This window comes from Wolffia australiana, chromosome 12, assembly GCF_029677425.1.
Source record: "Wolffia australiana isolate 7733 chromosome 12, ASM2967742v1".
Classification (NCBI taxonomy): Eukaryota; Viridiplantae; Streptophyta; class Magnoliopsida; order Alismatales; family Araceae; genus Wolffia; species Wolffia australiana.
In genome coordinates, this window is record NC_135846.1 from 15055787 (window position 1) to 15083363 (window position 27577).

The following is a 27577-nucleotide window of genomic DNA, read 5'->3' on the forward strand; positions in this document are numbered from 1 at the left end:
GAGTCTACAACTTAAAGCCCAGTTGATAACTCGGAGCCCCATCAGCAACTGCGTTGAGAAATATGATTTATTTTACAGACTAGGTATTGCTAAAAAACGTGCCCTATGCTCCATACGAGAATTAGTGGAATGCAAGTTCAAAGTAGATTGGAATAGATATAGATGAATACAATTACATCTTAAATACGAAACACATAGGCAGTCTGGAATTTATCTGAACATAGATGTTATAGAAGATTGTAAACTCTATGATCAAACGTTGAAAACTTTACATTATAAGGATACTATATCTTAACTATTTTGATATTTTGTGGTTCATATTTTGATATGCATAATATTATTATCACTTTCCCACCTCTCTCTTGCACTCTCTCTCTCTCTCCTTTCTTCTTCTTGTTCTTCTTGATTACATTTTATCATTTCCATCTCTCTCTCTCTCTCACACTCTCCCCCTCTTGTTTATGTTCACACCTCCTTACATCACACCTCCTCACACCATCACATCTCTATGTATATACTCATCCTCTTATTTCATCATCTGTACGTTCCTTTTTTGTCTCACTCATTATGATAATCTCATTCATATAAGTATCACCTACCTACCATAATTTATATTAATCATCTTATCATTGTTTATAGTTTTCACCTTCTTGCCTCACATTTCTTCGTCTCACTATCTCATATGTTATGTGTATCTCCTCACATCCATTAAATCCAAAATTACCCTCTCGCTGTCTCCCCCACTATAACTCTATATATTTCATTCTTATTCTCTTCCCCTGTGGAACTCTTTCTCTTACATTCTCCCTCTCTTACCTCTGTAACTCTATCCATTTCCTTCTTACTCTCTTCCCCATATCTCATTCTCTCTTTCCCCTCAATCAAAACCCCTCTCTAACTCTCTTTTTCCCTCTCACTCTCTCTCCCCCATCTAACTCTATTTATATCACTTTTCCTTTCTCTCTCTCCCTTTATAACTTGAACCCATAGTTATGTATTCTATTCTACCCAGCTTGCAAAATGTAATCTGCTTGAATGGGAGACCAAGTTTATTGGAATCCATTAAAATTGATATATACATTATATACATGTATATAATGTTTTCCAAGATGACTAAATACATTTTAGTATGCATTATTACTCATAGTGGAAATTCTTGTCAAGATTGTGTTTGATTTATTGTATTAGTTCCACAACCACAGTTGCGGATTTATCTTTTAATATTTACTCTGGGCTTTTAATTTTTGTTTTAAACCATGAACTTTATAACTTTGACTTTGACATTGACCAGTCAACTTGACCAGACCAAGACTGAGACCAAACTGAACTTCAGGTTTAGGTTTAGGCTTTGCTGAAACCGGGCAAAGACCAGAATGTGTAATCTCATAAACAGAGCATCCAATAAGTGATTGCAGGACTACCCCTAATATATGTGATTTTTTTTTTCATGTATTCTTTATCTTCTACTCTCATTCCCTAAAAATGAGTAAATCTAATACCACAAAACTAGATGTATACCTGGTTCACCTATAGTTTTGTGTAATTAGGCTAGATAAACAAACAAATTCTGCCTTTTAAAATTAATTCAAGTAAGGTTGTTCCATATATTATCCATAGCTCATCATCATATTTATGAAATATTATATGGTAAATAAGTTGTTACAGATTAGCATAAAATCATTTAATCGCCATCAATGGTTGTGGAAGTGGCTTAGATTTTCAATTGTGGGCGATTCTTCTCATCGCATCGCTGGCCGGTGTTTTGGTTGATATTGAACTTCGAGATCAATGCAGATTAGAAATTGAATCAGTGCCGGTACACCGTGGAGTTTGATCTTCTTCACAATCTTTCTACTTTCGGGGAAAACCCATCACATGGCCTTTGACTGGAGGGACTATTGGCATCTGGGAATTTATCGAGTGAGACATTAGGCTACCGTATCTTCGAAAAATGTTTTCTTGGTGAAGAACACCGTTCTTCGGGATTACAGATTCCCTGTCACTTTTCCTTATGGCGATCAAAACAGTCATTTATTCTCTTTTATGGCTGATATTATGTACATGCTTCGGCGCGGGATCTGCTGAGACATCCGATTGCAATTTGGATCCTGTCTCTCATAAGGTTGTCCATCTTTTTTCTTATATTTCAACGTACTTTGGCCCTAATGCGGATTAAATATGCCCGCTTTTCTCTTTCTATTTCAATCTCCCTATGCATTTTGACAAAACCAAATTGGGTTTTGTAATCTATCAATATATTTTTTTGTGTTGTAGGCAGTAATTGAGGTCAGTCAAGAGCAGTGATTAGATGATGCTACTGAAAACTGGCTATACGCCATTTCAGTTCCTCTTTTTAGAGCTTTGAATTTTTAGAAGTGGCGAAGAGAGTGAATTTCTTCATAAGAGAATCCTATATGGTTGACAGTTTTCTCTGCATTATACAAAAATAGATTGTACCTGGAGATGTTTGATTATATTCCATGTTCCTAACAATTTGAGCTTAATAGATGATACAAAGTCGTAGTTTTATCGGCAATGTTTAACACCACTTAGATGTAAACCATGATGACTTCAAATATCCCAAATCAAGTCTTTCGACGCTCCAAGATATAAATGGAGAGAAAGAAGAGAAGGGAGAGGAAGGTCCGGTAAGATTGACAACACAGATGGACAAGACTGGATTCACAACGTCAATTGTCCGGAGGGAAGGGTTGTTCTACCCTTGCACAAATGGAGATTTGCGAGAGGCAACATTTAGGGTGGAGACGGTGGAACACGGAAGGAACAATAGGGGCACTTGTGATATGACAAAAGCCAATCAATTCTCTGAGCCATTTGGCTAAAGAGGGCCCTGAAGTTGGGCCAGGCCTTCTTATGCTTTCCTGGGCCGAAATATTTCATAGATGCAACCTGGTATCACATCTTTAGATCATGTTAGATCAAAGCGCTTACCAACTGTACTTAAAGCTATAGCTGATAGCATTGGCGCGCTACCTTTCCACTATTAGCAGGATTGTTTTTCAACAGATCATTATCATATTCACATGCCCAGGTCATAATTTTGCTATCAATCATGTTTTACCGGTCCGTTTTTCTCTTCACCTGTCCGAGATTGGATTTTAAGTTTTAATTGGTCTAATTGAGAAAAATGATCTCAGATTTCTGTCCAACTGGAACTAATCCATACTTCTATAAAGAAATTGTGTATTAAATTTCACAAAATTTGTGTCACGTTCTTTCTTGTGAACAATTTTTTTCTGATCACTGATGACGGATGCTGATTGTATTCTATTTCTTACTCTTTTAGTGTAGCTATTTCTGATCACTGATGACGGATCACTGATGACGGTTTGGGTTTTTTCAGCCATTCTCTGATTATTTCTAGGCGTGCTTTCTATTTTCATTCGAGACCTTTCATTGGCGTCCGTCTTTGTCATCTTTTTTAATGCTTTTCAGATTTTTTTTGCTCATATTTATCTTTCAGGAAGCAAGGTTCAACCCGCCTCCTGATTTGAGTGATGGCGTTTCTTTCTCTTCTGCTGGTTACATTTCCCGTTCACATAATCATCTTCTTACCATGCTCTCTGAGGGGAATCAGACCCTATCCTCGACCGAGATCAAAACATTACTCCGTCTGAAACTCAGTTCATATGATTCATGTAAAAGTCTTCCAAAAATGAACTGTAATATCCCTCAGCTGTCTGTCATGCGGCGCAATCTTGTGGGAGATGGTTCCCATCGTCGTTTAATTACATCTGCCATCTTTGAGATTCCACCTCATGGAATGTGTGAGCTTGATGCTTTTGATTGCACCGTGGTGCTAATTGAAAGCCTTTCAACTGGACTTTTTGCTGACTCATTTGAGTTGTCTCGTCTTGTCGACAAAAGAGGTAAATCTTTTAATTTTTGGATCGCCTCTTTTGTTCTTCTTTAATATTCATATCAATTGGGATTGAACCGTGATGCTTATAGTTATATTAACGAATAACCTCTTTTACTGTTTGTGTATTGCAGTGTACCGTGATGCTGAGATATATGGGGATAAAAATTTGGAATTACCTTCCTTGCTTTCCAATAGGTCGACTGTTGAAATTCATTTGAACACTGAGGACAGTGATTTATTTACAAACCAAAGGCATCGGCTGTCATGTGAATTGCCTCTTCATGCTAGATATCCAGTACGTAAAACAATTTATCTTCGAATTTTTATACATAATTGTTATGAATACTTTACATTTTTGAATGCTGGCATCATGCGCTTGCTATGGATATTTCGCATTTTTACTTGATGTAGGTCAAAGAAAAACAGTTTTATTGGAAAACAAGTCATTTAAACTACGCAAAAATGTTTGAAGGGGTATTTTGCATGAAAAAATTTATGCTGTATGAGTACAGAGATTTGCATTATTTCAAAATGTCTTTGCATTCCATTCATCTTCAGTAGTATCCAAAACATGGCAACACAAACTGGTTACAAAACAGAACAAACAAAATTGAGTAATTTTTGTAGTTAATATTTCTAAAATTTTGTAAGTATCTGCTTGCCTGTATCATTTTCTTTTCACATCTCGGTGCGCCGTTATAAGATTAGACAGCCCCTGCCGTATCATTTCTTTTTTAATTTTTCTTTTGTGGCTTGCTCCAGTGTGAGTTCAGTCCATTGGTATCCATTTTTGTGTCTCGCCTTGTTTATGTTCAATATAAGAGAGCTGATAACTGTGAAGAATCTTAAAATTAATTGTGGAGTATTTACCTCAAGTTTGATGCCTACAAGATTGAGGTGTCTAGACGGGTGGCTGCTCTTTTTTTGAGAATCAACGGGACCTCTATTGTACTCGGATCATTTTTTTATTTATCAAAAGAGTTAGACCTTGCCTTCTGGATGATTCTCTTATCCTACAGTCAATATGGATTTATCCAGATATCTGACACTTGTCCTAAATTTTTTTACAGTAAAAATGAAATGCCCCGCTTGAATTGTCACCCACATCATCATCCCTTGGTTGATGACGAATTGTCATTACCATCAAGATTTTTCCAAGCTCAGACATAGATGACTATGAAAAACTCATCTTAGTCTGCCAATTCTAGTTTGGTATCAACATATTGTCATTGTCATCATCATCCAGTTTCCAAGAGCTTTTTCGTCCTTTCATCCACTATTTGATGATGAATCTTCATAGTTATTTCCCTAAGCCCAAAATGGATGACAATGACAAAGAAAATTTTTTTATCGTATGCCCACCCTTATTTTAAATATAGGCCTGGTTCTTCATGTCAATGCTTAACGTTAAGTACCATGGCTTTATGATGAAGTAAACGACATTTGAGTTTCCTTCTGTGGGTAATTTGATATGTTATTTACATTTTTTGGGATTCTACTTTCCATTAATGACTCTACTCTTCAAATTCTTTCTCAATTTCAGCCCCTTGATTCTAGTGGCTACTCAAGAGTTGAGATAGGTCCACCAAATGTTGCGATGCTCTGCAAGCCCAAGCATTCAGAGGAGATTTTTTATTCCTTTGTTTATATATGGGACGTGAGTTCAGAGGAAAGGGTTGTTTGGGACGTGCCCTCTGGAAATCAAGAAATTTCAGCGCTGGTGTCAAGTATTACCCTTGCTTCAGCTCTCATATCAGCGTTAGCGATTGTTTATGTCTCTGTAAATCATGCATGTTCAGCAAAAAAACATGCCAAAATAAAGTAGCTGATGTCAATACTTTTGGGATTCCAAGATGCTGAATTGTGAGCTTGTTCTCATTGCCTCCAGCAGGTGATACTGCAGTTTTTGTTGCCCTATTCAAGCATATAATCAGATGTGATAGGTTAGAAAGGAAGATTCCTAGCAATTGGAGGACTCTGTTGTTTAACATGTTTCGGAATGAAGCTTTTGGTTTAAGAATAATCTTTGTAATTCAAAACTGTAAGTAAAATAATCCGATTATGCAGACTCTTTCACTTTGGGACTTTCATTGATTTCTTATGCAATTTGATTCAACTGAAACATGATCCGATTTGATTCAACTAGGGAATTCGATTATGTTTGTTTAAGCGGGTGAACTTTTTACTCATGGAAAACTATGTAGCTGATCCATGTTTCAAGGGCTTGTTGGTTAAGAGCCCAAAAAGAGCTAATATAGCCATTTTAGATAGAATACGAAAAATTTGGAAATTATTTGTATTTTGATATGATCCCACTGGGGACGTATTGTCTACGATGTAATTTGACAATTAAGATAGTTCCCGGGATGAAGAAGAGAATGGGAATGGTTGGGGAGGGGCTGAGCAGTAGACATTGTTGTTCTGTTCTGTTCATTTGAAACGAACAAAAAATTTGCACAAAAGAACAGCACAAAGCCTTGTTCTTTGTTCTGTTCTTTAAAAAAAAAAAAACAAACAAAATTCGCACAGTCGCACAAATTCGCACATTCGCACAAAACTAGAACAAAATTCCCACAAAACGAACAAAAGAACTGCACACGGTTCTGTGCGATGCTCTGTTCGAATTCGTTTTTGTTCTGTTCGGAAAACCGAACAGAACGAACAATTTGCACAAATTCGCACAAAAAGAACAGGACGACCACGTCTACTGAGCAGCAGGGTAGGGATCGGCCAAGGACGAGCCGCCTGAAGATGCGGTGAAGAGGAGAATGATCAGGAGGGATGGGGATCGACAGGGAAGAGGAGAACCTCAGACACAGAGGAAGGATAAGTACGTCTAATTGCAAACACTTCTCTGGCTGCCCTGCTAAAGGGAGGGCACCCTATTTAAAGGGAACCAAGCGTAAGGGAAAAGACACGGTTACCCCTAGGAGGGGGTTTGGGGCTTAGGGATTGTATCATATTTTTACAAGTTGACATCTCAACTCTCCTTTGGGACCTATGTGAAAATCAAAATTTACTCCATATTTAAGACTCAAAACCGCTTTCAACTTAGCTATGATGGGATAATATCACAATTCTTTGATTTGATTTGTTGGTGACTATGCATATGTTTGTAATCGGCTATTGCCTAATTTAATAGAATTAAGGAAATGCTCGTTGAATCCCTGTCGTGAAAAATGAGCATTCTTCAAAATCATTCAACTTTGTCTTTCCAACATCATTGACCCCTAGATCCCTATTCTGATCAATCGAAGACCTTCATCTTATTCAATGCTGCACGATTTATTACTTAAACATATGACAACGTTGACAGTTATCTAAGATATTTGTCTCACCGTTTGAGTATCAAGATGGCTCCTCCCATCTCTGGGTACTTATATTCATGTAGTTATTATCTCAATAAAATTCACATATCATTTCTTATTGAATAAATGGAGGAATAACTATTTATCTACTCCTCGAAAATTATAAAAAGTGAGTACTGAATAAGCTTTAATTTGTGAGTTCCCTCTCAAAAGATTACGCTTGACTTTAAGCTCCATTAAATAGGTTCTAGAAAATCATGATATAAAAGATGATCGTGTATGACTGTATGAGTGATGATCTCCATTACATGACTCTGATTTCTAAGAAATATTGAAAAATAAATATGGATGTCTCAACTTTAATGCGTACACTCATTGATAAAATAAGTTCAACACTACTTGGTGTCATTTACTGAGGGAACATCAAAGTTCGAACATTGGATTAAAAATAAATGAACAAGTAGGTGAACCCTCTAAACATTCTAAATTCTCTACTATCTGAGGTTCCGTGAATCTTTTCACAAATTATATTTTGATATTAATAAGCTTGAGATCAATATCTCTAATGACATGCTCATCAAGAATTCAATTTAATGTGGTTTATCCTAGATTTAATGAATTTATATAAGACATATTAATAAATGAAATTTTCTTTTGTGAATCCACAACATATTTACACTGTTATTTCATTATAAAAAATTCTGATGACTACACACTAGGGTTATCAGATGGATAAAATTTTTTGAAATTTACTTCATATATTTCTCTAAGACCAGATATCGCATCAAGGGAAAAATATAATTTATTACTCATTCCAAATTTCCGGGCACATCTACAGTTCATGCTGAACCTCGGGGAGAGGTTCTTGTTCTTCCTCAATCAGACGATCTTCCTCATAAGAAGAAGCTTCATTAGTGTCATCTTCCGAAGCTGGCTCGATGAGGAAGAAGAAGAATCCATACCAGATTCTGAGAGGAAATAGATAGAAATTGGTAAGATAGAGAACACAAAAATAGGGTGCTAGCATTCTGCTCATAAATTCGCACCTCGCTCTGTCGCTTCTGCTCATACGTGCCTTTGGAAATTTCTTGACTTCCCTCCCAGAGTCACGCCTTCAGAACCTATAGAAATGATAATTTATATTCACATTAACCCAAAAATGTCATTTCAACTATTAACATAATTTCGTTACTTCATATATCCCTTAGGCTTTAATAGAAAATGAGCATGTAAGCATACAATTTTTTTTAATAGATTTGAAGTAAAGTAGGAAACTAATAATAAAAGTAGTCAATCTATGGAAAACCATCTCCTTATCTTTATCTAAAAAAACCAGATATTAGAACATCACTCTACCTTAAGCTTAAAAGCCTTCCACATTCAACATATTTAAATAATGTATATATGAATTATCAGGATAGTATTCCATCTTTATTATGAATTATATATCATCATAAGTAACTAATTAATGCTATAAGATTCATATCACTGCTATTAATTTTAGATTTTTCTTCCTTTAAAATAATAATGGATCAGTTGGATTAAAATTCTATATCATATTTGGACTATGATCATGTTTTTATTATCATGACAAATATTGTTGTACATAAGTTCTCTATAATATCGAACTGATACGTAGTAATAACATAGTTTTTTCATACCAATATATAATAGTTTTAAATCCATAAGACACCTCAATATTATTCTAAAATTTTCATTTTATAAATATGCTATGTAAAAAACAGTTACTAAGTATCATCCCCATTACATTAATAGCCATTAAAATTCAAGCTTTCAAAATTTTATGTAATGCATTAGAGCACATGTCTCATCATGTGATCCTCTTTTCACATAGACTTGAACAAATAATATAATTACTCATAATATTCTATCCATTAGCATATAGTGATAAGTGTATCTTTGTCATTATGTCAAGGAAACAGATCTTGAACACTAGTTATCTCAAATTGGTCTTTATAATTATGTACGGAAGTTATGTATTGTTATCTTATAATATTTCATAACTACTGTTGGTATATTATCCTAAACTTGTCTCTTGGCTCCCAATGGAATTTCCATATGATGATTTCATAGAATATCTGTAACATCAAATCTTCTCATTATAAGTATTCACCAAAAAGTAGTTTTCTCCTCGCCATTTTATTTCTTAAAAGGCACTGGATAAGTCTTCAGATTATTGATCATCTTTAGTTCTATAATCATTTTCTTGGTCAGATGCATACCAAGTATGCTTAGGCACCTTTTGTTTCCAAGAAGTATGAGCAATGTGTGGTGTATGACACAGACACATGCTTTGACATGCCCAAACATGAAACCTAAAAGGTAAATGTGGATGCCACACCACAGACAGGGCCACACAGACTGGGAAATGTAGCATGGACGGGGAAATGAGGCATGATGGATGTGGCGTGAACAAGGTGACACAATGCAAATAGGATGACATGATGCGTATGCGGCAGTGCAGGGAATCATTGCTTAGAATGGGAACTCATGGTTGGGTGGTGTGGTGGGAATGGTACAGTGTGATGGAAATGTTGCAGCACAGCACGGATGAGACGACACAACACAAACGGCATGGTGCGGCATGGAGAGGAGGCCCCATTTTCAGTGGGAGTAGCGGGTGGTGGTAGAGAGGAATCTCTAGGGCAGTATCGTCAGAAAAATCATCAAATGATCCATTATAGCAATGGACTATTGATATGCCTTGGAGGAGAGAGAAAATAACAAAAAATTTATAAAAGTCAGGGACCAAGGGCTAAAAATAAATAGAATTCAGATTTCAGAGCCGGGGTTGACAATGACAGGTGTCATTACCTGTGTCATATCCTCCTGAGGAGGCATCATCACTTCTGATGGTGGAGCATGGGTATGTGCCCCATGAGTTTTTCCATTTACTAGTTCTAGGCACTTATAAAGGCTATGAACCATTGCTCCTCTCGCCCCGACAACTATCCATGCAACCTTCGCATTTCATGGATTTGTCCCTATTTCCATTTTATCCATCTTTTCAGCATAGCGGAAATGATAGAGATAAAAGACATAGAGAAAGATAAACTCTTTTGACATCTATAAACAAGGAGATAAACTTTGAAAATCTTTTTGGTTTCTCCAATTGTTGTTGTATCAAAAAAAATATTGGAGAACATGTATGAATCAATAGAAGAGAAGTGATGGCAAATCAGTGAGTGTCTTTGAAATAATCAGACCCTTGCCAAGATGAAGGTGGTGGGAGTAGTGTACCAGTACGACACCTGGCACAAACAGCCTAACATGGAATTCAGCTAGAACACCCTAATACAGGGATTTTATTATCAGAAAATGAAGGGCACTCCTGATAGAATCCCTTTGGTGCCCATCAAGCGATCATAATCTCAGGTGTTCATCTAAATGTATCAAATGAGATAACACATGATCTCATAATGTTGTGATATACTCATATTAGGAAACGAGATGGAGGATGATAGATACAGAGATAGATTCAGTGACACCAGAGAGAGTGCACATGCTTTTGATGTGTGATATTATGATATACTTATTGTATAGAAAACTGGTTGGAGGAGAAGAGAGGGATATTATGTGACACCAGAGAGGTAGATGCTTTTAATGTATGATATTGAGCTATAATTGTTGTATTAGAAAACTTGAATGGAGAGAGAGAGAGAGAGAGCTAGAGAGAGAGAGAGAAAGGGAGAAGAGAGCTAGAAAAGGAAAGAGAGAGCTAGAGAGAGAGAGAGAACGAGAGAGAGAGAAGGAGAGAGAGATAGAGAATGAAAGAGAGAGCTATAAAGAGAGAGAGACGGAGAGAGAGAGAGCTAGAGAAGGAAAGAGAGAGGAGAGAGAGAAGGAGAGAGAGATCTAGAGAAGGAAAGAGAGAGACGGAGAGAGAGAGCTAGAGAAGGAAAGAGAGAACTAGAAAGAGGGAGAGAGGGAGGGAGAGAGATAAAGAGAGAGAAAGAGAGCTAGGGAAGGAAAGAGAGCGCTAGAAAGAGGGAGAGAGGAAGAGAGAGAAAGAGAGCTAGGGAAGGAAAGAGAGAGCTAGAGAGAGAGAGAGGGAGGGAGAGAGAGAGAGGGAGAGAGAGAGAGAGAAAGATAGATAGAGAGAGGAAGGAGAGAGAGAGAGAGAGTGTGTTCCAGTGAATGTGGATGTGGTGTGGGGAGCACTACAAAGTAACTTCTCGTGGGTCTGTGCACGAGATAGGCAGAGTTTCAACCTCTGTAATTTGTGTTTCAGCAAGAAAGAAAGTGAGAGATAGATGACAAGGGTCATCTGCGAATTCAGGGGCCACACTTCAATACCATGAATAAGAAGGCCACTCCTGAAGTAACGTGTAACCAGCAGCGAGAAGTCTACCTGCCCATCATTCTCACCGTCGCAGAAAAACCTACCCATCTCTCAACTCCGGCAACTCGGGCAGAAATATCGGATCCTTAAAACCAGAATACATCCGATTTCGCTTGTTTAACATCGGTTTGCCACGTCCCATACGTGGATTAAGAACAATCTTCCTGTAGCATGGGACGAGATCTAGGAGAATCAGCGTCTCTACGGGATAGTGAAGATTATAAGAATCGGATTTGATTTTGAAGATCAGACGAACACCGTAATACGTCTTTGGCGAGAGCATGCGGGAAAACACTGATCCGCTGACCTCTGTTGAAGCACTCCTTTGCAAGAGAGCCAAATCTCTGAATTTTGTGGTCAAGGGTGGAGCTCCGTCTAGAGCTAGATCTTCCCAGAAGAGCGAACTGCACTAATCCATGAAAGTAAATAATAAAACCCTAAAAAATAATCAAACAATATAATAACAAAAGCATGGATTAAAATACGTTGGTGACAAGGTTCTGGGTTTCTTTCATTATTAATAACGGAAGATGGTCCAAAATCTCATTGGCTGATCAAAATTTCTTGTTTGGTTTGAATGACATGCATGGAATATTAGGGTAGAAGAGGATGGAAGCAGATAAACCTTGACTCGTACGTAGAAACCTAACTCCATGCGGGCGGCCATTCTTCGTAAATATAAAGATGTCTCGCTGAAAGTTGGAAAGATATTTTACCGTTTGATCGCTTCAACGAAAACCTCTGTATATTACGATACATATCAGGACACAACAATATAATCTCTGAGAAAATGAAGATAGCTGATTAATCGATCAGGCCAGATATTTCAGATCGTCCCGAATACATCACAAGGAAAATTTCATGGGCATATTTCTCTGTTAGAAATATTAAGATGTATATGCATCTTGTCCCTTGAATTGCCATCTTGACGAAAATTTTAAAGCAGGTACGACCAAATTATGTCACTGTTGTAAAGAATATAAGGATAATGTATGACTAAGAAGGTACGACTTACCCATTGATGACTTTCTTTTAAAAACTAATATTTTCTTGACAGGCAGAATTCCGGAAACTGAATTACCTTACAACCACCGTCAATCAGAATGGATTCACAGAGTTTGAAGAAAAGCTCCTTCAAGGACAAGTAATTCATGGGATAAACCGCACATCAGAGAATTCCCTTATAATCAGATGGCAAGAATCGCTTCCAAACATGGTTGGAATCGGCAGCCAAGTGCATTAATGAGGACATGGTCGCTAACCTGCAGGCATCGGTGGGAGTGGTGAAGGAGATGATCATGGAGATGCAAGCCAAGGGTAAACGGGCGATCTCTTCTGCAATTGTTTCCCCTCAAACTATCTTCTCTTGATCGTCCCACGTTTAAATGACAGAAAAACCTTCAAGGGTGGCGTGTTCTTGGGGCCTGTATAAAGAAGAAGATAAAAGGGTGGCCGTTGGGGAAGGTTCGGTGCATTTGGGAATCTGAACGTTCATTTTTGTTGGAGGAAGGCGATAAAATCCATCTAGAATAATTAGGTAAAGATCAATCTTTTATGGAGTAAAAAATCTAGAGTACCACCTACTGGAAGGAAAGTCGAAGATGTGGTAGCTGTATTCAAAAGAAATTAATATGAAAAAAAGAAACCCATAGATGTGACCAATCAATAACTGGCGTGGTTCAATTAGTCTTGTTGAATGATTAAAGTCATCAGTCAATAGGGAAGGTCATAGTGCAGTCTCAGTTCGGATGTCGGAAAAACCCAAACATAAACCTGAAGTTTGGTCTGGTCTAGGAATGGTCCAATCTGATCTTGGTCTGGCCATGTTGACTACTACTTGTCAAAGTCAAAAGTTAAAAAGTAGTAATGGTTTTGAAGTCCAATTAATAGTTCAAAGTTGATATTAAACTATAAAGTTACCATTTTGCTAGTGGAACTAAAATAATAAATCAAACAAAATCTTGACATGAACTTCCATATGAAAATTAATTTCTTGCAAGTATTAAGTTAATCCTCAAAAAACGTAATATTCAAATTCAATGGATTCCAAAACTTGGTTTCCCTTTCAAGTTAATTATATTTCTCAAGCTGGATAGAAAAGAATATGTATTTATGGAAAGTAAAGTGATAAACTAAATAAATAGGGTCTGATTATGTCATTGGTGATTTATAGTTTAACCAATCAATTGGTCTGTGAGAAACAGATACTCACGCAAGTCAATTTACGTAGTAATTCATGAGCACCGGTAGTCTCTGTCAGAGAATCAAGATGCCGGACACTTCCAGTTGTCAGAGAATCACGCCGCCAGTCATCTCCACCATTCCGGTGTTATGATGGACCTATCAGAATGTCTAATAAGGAGTTATAGTGAAGGAGAGAGGTTGAGAAGAAGAAGAAGAAGAGATCGGGATTGAGGAGGAAAATCCCATAAGAACAACAATACCCAGAGATCAATATATATAGGGGAAGAAGAGCGATAGTGTAATGAATGCTATACTAATTGGGATGTCCGCCATCATGCTGTTGAGCATGATGACTGACACTGGCTGCCGTGTCTGATTCTGACGGCAGGTGTGCAGCACATTAGGAAGACGCGCCAGTGCCTTCGAGCTTTGGACTTGTGTCACATCAGGAGACACAACTCGACCGGTGTCAGCGTCTGTACGATTCGGTGGAGGCTCCATTGATAGCAGTGTTGTGAGCCGTACGTGAACCTGACATCTATGGCCAGGTCATCATGACTACAAGAAGGCGGCATGTCATGACTATTGGACATTCTGACAGGTCCATCATAACAGCGAATTGGTGGAGATGACTGGCGGCGTGATTCTCTAACATCTGGAAGTGTCTGGCATCTTGATTCTCTGACATGCCCCCACAAAACCAATGTGGATGCCACATTGAGTTTTGAGCGGAGGAATTGAAATCATTTCTTACTCAATGGTTTTGTCAAAACATCTGCAAGTTGATCATTAGTGGAAATAAAAGAGATACGTAGGCTACCAGTAGAAACTCGTTCCCTAACAAAGGGAAATGCAATTTCAATATGCTTAGTGCGTGAGTGAAAAATTGGATTTTTTGTGAGGTAAGTGACACCCAGGTTATCACACAATAGTGTAGGAGGTATACCTGAGTGAAGTCTGAGTTCAACAAGGAGAGATTCAACCCAGATAGTCTCCGCTATTGCATTAGCAATTGATTTATACTCAGCTTCAATGCTGGAGAGTGAGACAGTGGGTTGTTTCTTGGTGGACCAACTAATGAGGTTAGGCCCAATAAAGATAAGATAACCATAAGTAGAGCGGCGATCAGTTGGGTCACCAGCCCAATCTGAATCACTATAGACACTAAGTTGCATAGAAGAGCTTCGAGTGTACATTAGGGAGAAATCTGCAGTACCTTTAAGGTATCTAAGCAAATGTTTCACAGCAACCCCATGTTCAGCATGGGGATCATGCATATGTTGACATGCTTTATTTACCGCATGGGCAATATCCAGCCTACTGACAGTTAAATATTGGAGACTCCCAATAACTTTATAATAAAATGTGGGGTCTGGGCGTTCAGTTGTTTTAGTGGTTGAATAACCAGAGACGCTACATGGCGTGTCAGAGGGTTTGCATTCACCCATGTTGGCAGTTTGCAGAATTTTGGCCAAGTATTTGGACTGAGTGAGAGAAATACCTTTAGAGTTCTGGACAAGTTCAATTCCCAAGAAGTACTTAGCTGTACCAAGATCACGCATGGGGAAGATATGTTGAAGAGTGGCAACTATTTCTGCAACAATAGAGGGGTTAGAGCCAATAACAAGAATGTCATCGACATATACAAACAGAAACAATTTTGAGGATGATACGTTTTTAAAGAATAATGAGGTATCAGTTTTAGAACTATGAAAACCTTGGAGAGTTAGAAAGTCAGATAGTCTCTTGTGCCACATTCGTGGTGCTTGCTTAAGTCCATACAATGATTTCTTAAGCATACATACATGATTAGGATAAGAGGGTTCAACAAATCCAGGTGGTTGCCTCATATAGATGGTTTCGTAAAGATCACCATGTAGGAAAGCATTTGATATGTCAAGTTGGTTAATTACCCAGTTGTAGCTTAGTGTGATGGCAAGTAGAAGTCGCACAATTGTCATTTTAACTACTGGGCTAAATGTATCCTGATAATCAATTCCTGTAGTTTGACTAAACCCTTGAGCTACCAGTCTTGCCTTGCATCTTTCTAAGGAGCCATCTGCTCTTAGTTTGCGTTTAAAGATCCACTTCGAGCCAACAATATTGACTCGAGGAGGAGGTTTGACAAGTTCCCAGGTTTTGTTTAGATGGAGTGCAGACATTTCTGCCTCCATTGCTTTTCTCCAGATTGGAGAATTGAGTGCCTGAACTATAGTTGTGGGTTCAATAGAAGAGGGGGAAGTGGACGGATGAACCTGAACTTGGAGTGCATTGGATTTACAAAGTACTTGTGCTCGTTCATACGATGAGTGAGGAAGATTGAGTAAATTGTAAATCCGACGAGTTTGTAGAGATGGAGTGGATGAAGCAATATCTGACATTTTGGATGAAAGGGGTGAAGGAGTGTGAGTTGTTTCATATATCATACCTGTTTATTGATCTGGAGACTTGTCGCCATCCAACTGTGGGTTTGTCGACTGATCTAAACATGTTGAGTTATGAGCGGGAGACGTTGAGTCTGATGAACTGGAGATAAAGTGATAGCATAAATCGTCTGGAGGTCCTGATCCTAGTAATCCATCAGAAGGTAGTTTTTTATTAAATGATGCTGAAAAGGGGAAGACAGATTCATTAAAAATTATATCACAGGATATATAGATACGAGTACTAGATAAGGCGAGGCAGTGATATCCTTTATGCAGGGAGGAGTATCCAAGAAAGACACAACGTTCTGATCGAGGTAAAAACTTGTTTTCATTATAAGGTCGTAAATTGGGAAAACATAAGCATCCAAACAAAACCTTTAAAAATGAATAATCGGGTATTTTGGAGTATGAAAGTTCATAGGGTAAATTATGTTTCAATAATTGTGAAATCATGCAATTGATCAAATAAGCTGCCGTGACAACTGCCTCGTCCGAGAACTTCATTGGAAGTGAGGCTTGATGTAGCATGCTAAGGGCTGTTTCCACTATGTGACGATGCTTGCGTTCCGCGGTTCCATTCTGCTCCAGAGTGTGAAGACATGCAACCTGATGTTTTATTCCACAAGTTAGAAAATCTATGGATAGTGATTGATACTCACCTCCCAGTCGGATTGGAACATCTGAATTTTGTGGTGAATTGGTTTTCCACCATTCTTTGAAAACTGATGAACGTGGAGTGAACATCACTTTTGGCCTTCAGAGGGTAGAGCCATGTGTACCTGCTATATTCATCAATAAAGGAGACATAGTATGAATAACCGAGGTATGATTTTCTAGGAGCCGGCCCCCACAAGTTGGAATGCACAACTTGGAGGGGTCACGTAGAGCTCAAGTTGGCCGAATTAAAAGGAAGCCTGTGAGACTTAGCCATGGAATAAGCAGAACATAGAAACGAGGAAAGAGTTTGAGACAAAGGTAATCCAAAATGCGAGATGGACTGTTTTAAAACGTTAAAGGCCAGATGACCAAGCCGTAAGTGCCATATATCTGACGATTGTCTCTCGGCCAAAATAATTGTTGCTTGTAAAGGAGTGATGCAGTAGAGTCCATCACAAACCGTGCTAGTGAGGAGCAGCTCCCCCGTCGTGCGATCCTTTACATAGCAAGCATTTGGATGAAATTCAACAAAGACATGATTGTTAGTAGTTAACTTGTGTATAGACAAGAGATTTTTTGAAATTTGAGGAACATGAAGACAATTTTTAAGAAGAGGGCAATAATCATATGAGGAACCAAGAGATTTTATAGACAAACCTGAACTGTCATCCACATAGAGTTGTTCTGATCCGGCATATGGGACGACTTCGTGTAGATTTTTTGCATTAGCTGTAACATGGTGGGTATCCCCACTGTCAGGGTACCAGATTTTTTGATAGGGGTGCAACTGTGGTGGAGCCGTCGATCTAGCATACAAGACAGTGTATGCCTATGGAGGTCTCCCGAAGGCCTGAGCTGGTTGTTGCATTGCCATGGTCGGAGGAGGATGTCCTTTGATGGTGCGACATTCTCGGGCTCGGTGACCTTGCTTCAAGCATAGTTGGCATCTTGGAATAAATCTTCCAGTACACCTTATTCGGCCACGGTTGTCACCAGCCCTTGAGCCATAGTGTGGATTGCGCTCTCATTGTGAGGAGGATGATTGAGAATGATTAGAGGCATATACTTCTTGTTGGGGTGATTCATCTGGGCTTGATTTTCCATAGGAGCAATGGGAGCTTCAGAGGCTTTGTCATCACTTTCAAAAATATCAAGGGAGACCTCGGCTCGGAGGGAAGCAAGTCATCAAAAGAGAGATTCTCATTCCGAGTGGTGACTTGAGTTCGGAATGATCGAAATTTGGAGCCAAGGCCTCAAAGGAAAAAAAAATTCATTGTTCTATCGGTGACAAATTCCCTGGCGTTAACCAGCTCGGCCAAAAGATGACGAAACTCAGAAATATATTCATCAAGGGACTTGGTTCCCTTTTTAATGGAGTGAAACCTTGAGGTTAACTCCATTATCCGTGACTCTGAAGCAGATGAACGCTTTATGGCGAGCTTCTCCCATGCTGCTCGTGTCGTGAGATGGCCAGAGACAACTGGAAAAAGCTCCGCAGACAAAGAGGAGATGATCGTTGATAGTAATTGTTGGTCGTTACGCTTCCACAGAGTATTTTTGTCATCAGTGTCTTCTTCCTCAGCTGGTATGGGATGAGTAAGGTGCCTTCCCAAGCCTTGTGCCTTTATAATAGGTACGATCTAAATCTTCCATGGCAGGTAATTTGTTTTCGTGAGCTTGAGGGACATCGCCGGCATAGTGGTGATAGTGGAAGCTCAAGCTTGAGGGATGCCTGCAACGGGAGCTTCGATTGGCGAAGGAGGGACAGGCATAGCCATGGGCATAGGAAGACTGTTGGATTCCTGCAGCTCTAATACCATGATAGAAGGAGTTGTAGCGAAGGGGAGAGATTGAGAAGAAGAAGAAGAGATTGGGATTGAGGAGGAAAATCCCATAAGAACAACAATACCCAGAGATCGGTATATATAGGGGAAGAAGAGCGATAGTGCAATGAATGCTATACTAACTCGGATGTCCATCATCATGCTGTTGAGCATGATGACTGACACTGGCTGTCGTGTCTGATTCTGATGGCAGGTGTGCAGCACATTAGGAAGACACGCCAGCGCCTTTGAGCTTTGGACTTGTGTCACCTCAGGAGACACAACTCGACCGGTGTCAGCGTCTGTACGATTCGGTGGAGGCTCCATTGATAGGCAGTGCCGTGAGCCGTACGTGACCTTGACATCTGTGGCCAGGTCATCATGACTACAAGAAGGCAACATGTCATGATTATTGGACATTCTGACAGGTCCATCATAACAGCAGAATGGTGGAGATGACTGGCGGCACGATTCTCTGACAGCTGGAAGTGTCTGACATCCTAATTCTCTGACAGTCCCCATAGGGAATGACAATTGGGGATTTAACTATCTTTCAGTGGTGATTCAAGAAGGATGAGAGGAGATACATACATATATGAGTAGTGAAATGAATGAAATAATGTGGTGAGAAGGTTATAACAACTACTTAAAAAGACTTGGACAAGTATTAATAAGATGCACAAATAAGATGACGTGAATGGAGAAAGCAAGAATGGGGGATTAATATGGATGAGATAGAAAAGGGGTGATAATGGAAGGAGAAGATGAATAAGGGAAGAAGGTATTGAAATGGGTAATTAGGGCTTATGATTAAATGGAAAGGAGACAGAAATATGGGACGGTGATGGTAGAATGAAATACGAAAAAGAGAAGTAATGGATCTAACCTAGTAGATGTGATGGAGATGAATCAATGTAAACCAAGAGAACTTACCTTAGGTCCTTATGTTACGCCAGGACAATGGTGCTTTTCTGATCAAGCCTTGAAGTTGTTCAAATATCAGTTGTTATTTAATGTAAATATTTCTCTCACTTATCCTTGGCGCCACTGCCACTTCTCATCTAGAGTTTATTCCTTAACTTTAATGAGTATTATCTAATGATTGGATGGGATGCTGCCACATTGTTCTCAATCCATAGTCTTCATAGAAAAAGACAAGAAAAAACAAGCTTTAATGATTATAAGAGTGTGACATGGCTTTGCATCAGCGTGCACCACTTCCATGCGTAAGATATTGATAACCCATAAAAGATTACACATCACCATCATGTATACATGTGTGTGTGATACATTCTTTTCAACAAAAGAGCATGATAAGTCAAGTCGCACATGTGGGGCAGGGGGGGGGGGGCTCATGTGTGAATCTCAATTCAAGAGGCTGTGTAATAAGTAGACAAGGAGCTCGACGGAGAAGGGGTTTTCTTGTTAAAGAAGTTTTGGGGGGGGAGGGGTGTGGTTGTTGTACTATGGCAAAGGGCAGGAGAACTTGCGACTAGAGGAAGGGGTGTGGTTGTTGTACTATGGCAAAGGGCAGGAGAACTTGCGACCAGAGGAAGGGGTGAAGGATTGGCTTAATCCTCCTCATTGACTCTTCGATCATTCTATTCTCTCCATACATTTTCTACATCAAATTGAACTTGTCTCTCTCTCTTTGATCTTTCATTCGATGAACTACTAATCTTGAAATGGAACATCTCGGATTTTTCGATGAACTATTAGATCAAAATACATGATCATATCAACTGGTATCAGAGCTTGCGTCAGCCTTGATTTTCCACTCTTTTGAAGGAACCAATGATTAGTGTCATCAATGACAAGCAATCTGTAGTGACTTATTAAAAAGCACATAGGAAGCAAGAACACAAATATTCAAAGCCTACGTAGGCTGATCATATTAAACGACGAGGTCGGAAGGAGAAGCTAAAAATCATAATTTCCATCTAAAATTTTCTTTCACAGTTATGAAACATCAAACATTAAAGATTTGGGCAAAGAAATCAGAAGATGTTTGTAAAGGATAATCAGTCAAGGTCAATTCAGGGCAAACTGTCCAAATTCTCGTATTATTAACATCATGGAGGAATTCAATGACAAGGGAAAAGGAGTATTGCTAGAACAACCAGAGATAACAAATATCCTCTCACATATTTTAGTACAATTGCAAGCCATGATCATCTCACATATTTTGATCATTGGGTGATGTTCAAACAACATTTTGAGTGTTGATACAAACTTTCGTGAACCTTTGTCAAATAGGTTTGGTTTTCAAATTTAAATCTGATTTTTAAAACTTAGCAGCTTTCCTATCTCACCTACCTACGGGTGTACATGAAATTGCATATCTCAGGAGGTTAAAGCATTATGTCAGGATGAATTGAATAAATACATACCTTATGGCATGTAAGAGATAATGGATTTTCACTTGAATCAGAAAGTAATCTACATGTCCTGGATAATTGGCCATTAGGGAGAATGTTTAACAACTCCTAATCCTGATCCTAATCTGAATTTTAAATCTCTGCCATGAACATTGTATATACATGGTGGGTGAAGTCAGAATGTCAACCAACAAGCTTGAACCACCCCAGCTATTAATATGAATGATCGAGCAGGAAAGAAGAAGTTTACAACTTAATTCCCTATATATCCCATAGAGATCACTGGGCTCATCAAAATTTAGGGGATACATTCAAAACAAGAAAGTATAAGTTCTAATAGATGGGGGAGCCATTATCATATTTCATTTTTGCAATTGGGTATACCCATGTGACCGTATCACCAAATTAGAGTGGTGCTAGCTGACGGTTCCTACAGACTAACTACAGGACTTTGCACAAATGTTCAGCTTCAGTTACAAGAAATTTTAGTAGAAAAAAACATGATCCCATTAGAATGTGGTAAACTAGATAAATCTTTCCACCTTGGCTAAGAACTCTGGGTTGGTTCCATTCAAATTATAACCACCTAATGTTGAAGATATTGTGGCAGGATCAAGTCATTACTATAAAGGCCATCCCTGAGATGAATGAAAGTGTCACTATCCATTTGAGGATGAAAAAGTTGAAGAAGAATGGGTAACACAATACAACAGACTAAGTAGATCAACAAACAACAAAGATTAGCTACTATAGAGGTATACTCTCTCTTGTTAGTTGGATCAAAGCATCCTTTCCAGCTGTATTTCAAAGACCACAAATGCTACCCCCGTTTAGAAGTTGACCACCAAGTTCATCAACTACCAGGTTCCCAACTGGTCAATATAAGGCCATATCGGTACTCACAACTCCATTAGAATGCTTTAAAAAAACTTACACAATAATTGTTTAATCAGAATATCATCCAGAATTCCAATAACTATTTTTCTAGTCCTGCATTGCTCGTTAGGAAGAAAGAAGGGAACTATCACTTGTACATTGATTTTAGAGCACTGAATAAAATGACTATTCCTAATCACTTTCTTATACACATGTTTGACGAATTTCTGGAAGAGTTACATGGGATGGCAGTTTATTCTAAATTAGACCTCTGATCAGGATATTATCAAGTAATAAGGAACCCTCTAGAAACTAACAAGACAACATTCAAGACACATCATGAGCATTTTGAATTCAATGTAATGTTGTTTGGACTATCAAATATGCATGCTACTTTCTGGTCACTCATGAAGTCTATATTCAAAAACTATCTTCGACGCTATGTTTTAGTGTTTTTGATGATATACTAGTGTACACTAAAGATATTCATCTGCATGATCAGAGGTCCATGAATACATGTGGTCGTCAAGCCAAATCACACTCCCACGTTTTAATTAAGTGAATTGAATAAAATATTAGTTCATTATTATCCAATTGTAATGTTTATAATGAATTCTATGAATACATGGAATGACTAAGTAAATTATGATAAGTAAATTAAGAATTAGAGGAAAAGAAGTGGAGGTCTAAGAGCACCTCTATCATGTGGATAGTTCTAGAGGCACGACACATGAATCTCTTCAAAAAAATCAATGGTGGAACAAGTTCCCCACAAATTACATTATATTTTTGTTTCAGAAATCAATTTGGAATCAAATTTAATCAACGTCACATAGAAAAGAGTTTTCTAGTCTCAATCAAAGCATATAGAAATATGTTATATTTCAAGCTACACCTTGTACTCAAGACTATAAAAAGTATCAAATGAACTCTCTCATGGAACCTTTACTGTCATCGGTTATCATATATGTATAAGAGCACAATGAGAACGTAACAGGGAAATAGAGAGAGATAGGGAGAGACTGAGAGGGAATGAGAGAGTGAGAGGGTAAGTGAGAGAGTGAGAGGGAAAGAGAGAGAGTGAAAGGGAAGGAGAGAGTGAGAGGGAGAGAATGAGAGGGAAGGAGAGAGAGAGGTAGGGAGAGTGAGAGGGAAAGGAGAGAAAGAGCGAGAGGGAAAGAGAGAGATAGAGTGAGGGAGAGTGAAAGAGAGAAGGGCGGACAATGGATGTAATGTTTGATGGATGTTATGTGGCCGTCAAGCCAATGACTTAGTGAATTATGATGAGATCATCATACATTGATCACCAGTCTTTAAACATGTATTCTAAATATTACTATTCAATGGATAGTGGAGATGGACATCGAATTATCCTAATAAAATAGCACTAGTTGATCCTACTTATAAGTGAAGTATAGTTGATCCTGTGGATATAAGTGTGGTGACACTAGGGACAGATAGTGGGTGCTAATTGGAGAAAGAGTTCACTGAATTGACCCGTACGATTGGTATTATACCTAAACATCAATCAGGTTTATTCAAGTTACGGTTGTATAAGTGATCCACTAACTTGAGACACCAAGGACATCTTGTGTATTGACATCTACATTTTGATGTACAACTTACAAGTCTCTAATCACAGGATTGAAAGAAGCTCACGGAGATGATTGAGTGGTCAAGACAGGATCATTTGCCTTTGGTATAAAAGGAGATTGGCACAAGGAAGGCCATGCATCTAACTCACTGGCCAGGGTAGAGAGGATATTGAAGAAGACACTCTCGAATGATCCTAGTCATGCATCAGTACTAACCAAATGACGGATTAGGGTTTGACCATTAACCATACCCTAAGTCGTACGGGAGTCTCACGGAACAAAGGATTATACATGTATGGTAATCGATGATGGACAAGGTTCCATGAGAGAGTTCAAACACTACTCAGTATCTTCTAGAGCACAAGGTGTAGCTTGGCGGCCCACGGACTCGAAACTTAACATATCGATTGGGTTAAATCGATCCTTAGTTAATTAATCTATATGTTGATATATTTAATTAATAAGGTTGGTCCATAAATTTTTTTGGGCTACTAAAGTTATTAACTAGAATGATAGATGGGCTTAGAGGGTCACACACATAAGATCATAAGGGCATTGGTGAATATATTTTACTTTATGGGTTTTGGAGAAAAAATATAAGTAAAATATAAATAGGGGAAGGGGTACCCATTTTAGGCACCCAGGCCAACCAGAACTAGGACACCCCCCTTTCTCCAATCTGATCCCTTCTCCACTTAACCAAAGAGAAAGTCTTCATGGTGAGAAGATCTTCAAGATTTTCTAGAAGAGTTGAAGAAGAAGTGGAGATCCAAGAGCAATGTGATTACGTGGATACTTCTAGAGCCTGGGCATGTGAACAGTTTCAGAATAATTTCAAAGAGAGCAAGTCAAGGGTGGAGAAAATTTCTCAAAACGTACATTTGATGTACTAATTTAAAGATTGATTTGGAATCAAAATCGCTTCCGCTTTGCGGAAAAACATGTTTTTGCTGATTGAATCAAGGCACCAGAACCCAACACCAATCACCCTACTAATCATAATTATGAAGAAAATCTAATGGTCACTTATTAAGTCCACGATGGATGGATAGAGGAGGTAAGACAGAACTACTATCAAAATTTCAGCCCAAAACTCCTTTAAGATGGCCAGATATTGTGCTCTAACTTTGGAAAACTCAAGTTGTTTATCATTTCTCTCTCGTCCTTGAATGACATTATGGATCACAAGAGGGGCAGCAGAAGCCTTGGATTTCCATAAGAATCCACTTAAAAATACACCTTTAAAGATATGTGCAATTCATGTGCTAACATATGCCATCGATTTTGTATTGAGTACCAATTACCTACATATAATTCTATGGATTTAACTAGACACAAACATGTTTCATCAATTTTTCTCAAAAGGTACCAACCATTGGGGTCAAAATAGAATATTTCAGAAATACATTCAATTCCATTCCCCACACATACCTGCAAAAGGAATAAACAGAAAGATAATTCCATGGGATTGAATGTAATTTTTTCTCTCCATCAAAATGTATGAACACATGCACCGACACATCTAAAGAGGTAGGTACCCATGATGAGAAAAGAAATCCAATATTTTTTTCAATTGGTTGTCCACTCTAGTGCGTAAAAATTTATAATAAAGAAATAGTTTCAAGGATGCCTACTAATCATTGGTTACACCCAATATTGGCTGATGCTAATCATTCATGGCAATTCAAATGAATCAGATTGCGATATCTGGTGGAATAGAGTAAACTACAAAAAATGTATTCAAAACTTAAATGTATTTAAGTAAGTGGAAAGCGTTGATTTTTTTTTAATAATTTGATGTCAAAAAACTCTGTTAAATGTAAAAAAATCAGAAAAATCAGAATGTATTTCTAAAAAAATAAGAAACTTATAATCATTTAAATGAGCGCAAACATGTAAAACATATGAAATTATTGTTAAAATTATCATGTTGTTTTAAATTATCACCATTGTGGTGTTGTTGCTTGCAATTTCAGAATGGTAGCTTTTGCACAATGATTAGGTCAGTAAAAAATGGTAAATCTCAATTATTACTCAAAATATTTTAAATCAGACTGGGACTCATGGTGGACTCAAATAAACTCAAGAAAACCATTAAAACCTTAAAAATAGCTACAAAAACACATTATTATTTATATGAATCTAAGTATATTTTGACTTCAGAAAACTATCTTTTAAGTGTAATGCATATGGGAAAATCCCATAGAAATATGAAAAAATTGGAAAAAGTAATGATATAATTTTAAAGATATGAATAGTTATTTTTAGCTCAATGTGATGCAAATGTGACCATTTTAATAAAAAAATATATTTATTATTATAATTAATATCATGTTATTAATTTATGAGGTGTTTCACACTCAATTGTGGATGTAGGATTGGGTATGGGCTCAGCGGCAGTCATAAAGTTTGTCAAAGTCATGGTGCTGGAAGAAAATGTGTACATATACATGGTGCATTTGATGGAAATATGTATAGCATGAAAGACAATATCAGATTCCACATATCAATCTATATTCATTGATAAAATATATTTTTATAATGAATATGTGATACTTATAATGAATCTATGAATACATCATGCCTTCAGCTGAATTATGATAAGATCATCATACAGAGATTACTTGTCTTTAAACAAATGTTCCTTTTTGGCTTCTATGGCCTTTATTGGGATGAAGCTAAAGTGTTTCATGCAGTGATAAATGAGTGATGGAATCATAGCAACATTCGAAACCTATTGATGAAATAAAAAACATAAGAGCTGTCTTTGATTCTATAAAAAATATTTGAAATACAAAAATTCAGGTATTTGAAAAAACAGACGTAAAACTTTAATTATTACTGTTTTCACATGACAAGCTTCAACTATCATTATATTTTTTACTCATGGCTCAGTTTTAAATAATATTACCTTCTATGGAAGCTCCTTTAACTCCGAACTTTAATATGAATTAAGAAAGACTGATCTTGACTTAAGTGAGATATAATTTTCACACATATAAATGTGTCTGAACTTCTGCAACTCCTCCTCAGAGAGTATTCACTTCTTGCTGCATATTTTCAAAGTTGTTACATTCCAATCCCTCTAACATCAATGATGGGATGTGAATCTTATGTACATTTACATCCAAATCATACAAACTATTTTTAGCATTTATCATCTTATGTACATTTATCATCCTTCTATTAGGAGAAAACTTTTATATAAAGACATAACCTTTAACCTTTAATGAATAGCAGTTCTAATGTTCTAGTAATATAACAATCTTATGTACATTTATCATCCTTCTATTAGGAGAAAACTTTTATATAAAGACATAACCTTTAACCTTTAATGAATAGCAGTTCTAATGTTCTAGTAATATAATGGACAAGGAGAAGCTTCTCAAGTCTATGCAACCTCACTCTTATTTCCCCCACTCTTCAGTTACTCAGGTAAAGCATGAAATGGGTCCTGCACCCACTTGGCACCTTGACCAATACCAGGATCAGATGCATCCACCCCTCACCTTCCCCCACAAAATGCTGCAGTTGGAAATGAATAACATGAGATATTCTCAAGTATAAGTGAGAAATTATAAGATGTATCCATGCAATCCTTGGCACATCAAATATCATATTTCATTTTGAGAAGCCCCATTCACTCTCTATCGTTATCATTACCCTATAACGATCATATGGAGAATGAAGATAAGAAAAGGGGACAAGGAAGAAGAATGGTAGAGTGTGAATAGTTCTGACCTGGTTGAATTTAGTTCAAGGGTGAAGATTAAGATTTAAGGGCATTTTAGGAAAATATGTTAATATGTGTTTTGAAAAATGTTCATATTAATTTATACCTCAAACGGGGTTGTGATCAAGCACAACAGGTCCTTAGCCAACTAGTTGATTGATTGTAAGTGCTAACACTCTTAATTATATTAAAAAGCTACTTAATTTGACCATTGGTGAAAAAGTCAAATCATGGATTCAGGATTTATATTTTCTATGACATGAAGATTGATTTAATAACTTCTTCAAATTCCTAATTACCATTGTAGGGTACTTAAGGCTTAATTTATTGATGGTTTAATCAAAATTAATG

At 37.6% G+C, this 27577-nt stretch overlaps 1 protein-coding gene and 1 long non-coding RNA gene across 2 annotated transcripts; one reads left to right on the forward strand and one right to left on the reverse strand.

Annotated features, from left to right (window-relative positions):
• The first annotated feature begins 1716 nt into the window (after positions 1–1716).
• LOC144710659 (phosphatidylinositol-glycan biosynthesis class X-like protein) lies at positions 1717–5971 on the forward strand. Its single transcript, XM_078584484.1, has 4 exons — positions 1717–2122; positions 3485–3890; positions 4015–4178; positions 5427–5971. Exons 1-4 carry the CDS (start codon positions 2012–2014, stop codon positions 5706–5708), a joined length of 963 nt encoding a protein of 320 aa, XP_078440610.1. The 5' UTR covers positions 1717–2011; the 3' UTR covers positions 5709–5971.
• A 2006-nt stretch (positions 5972–7977) lies between these two features.
• LOC144710702 (uncharacterized) lies at positions 7978–12212 on the reverse strand. Its single transcript, XR_013583382.1, has 3 exons — positions 11862–12212; positions 8238–8312; positions 7978–8159 (listed from the first exon to the last, which is right to left on the reverse strand). It is a non-coding gene; the product is annotated as an uncharacterized LOC144710702 (long non-coding RNA).
• Between the last annotated feature and the right edge of the window lie 15365 nt (positions 12213–27577).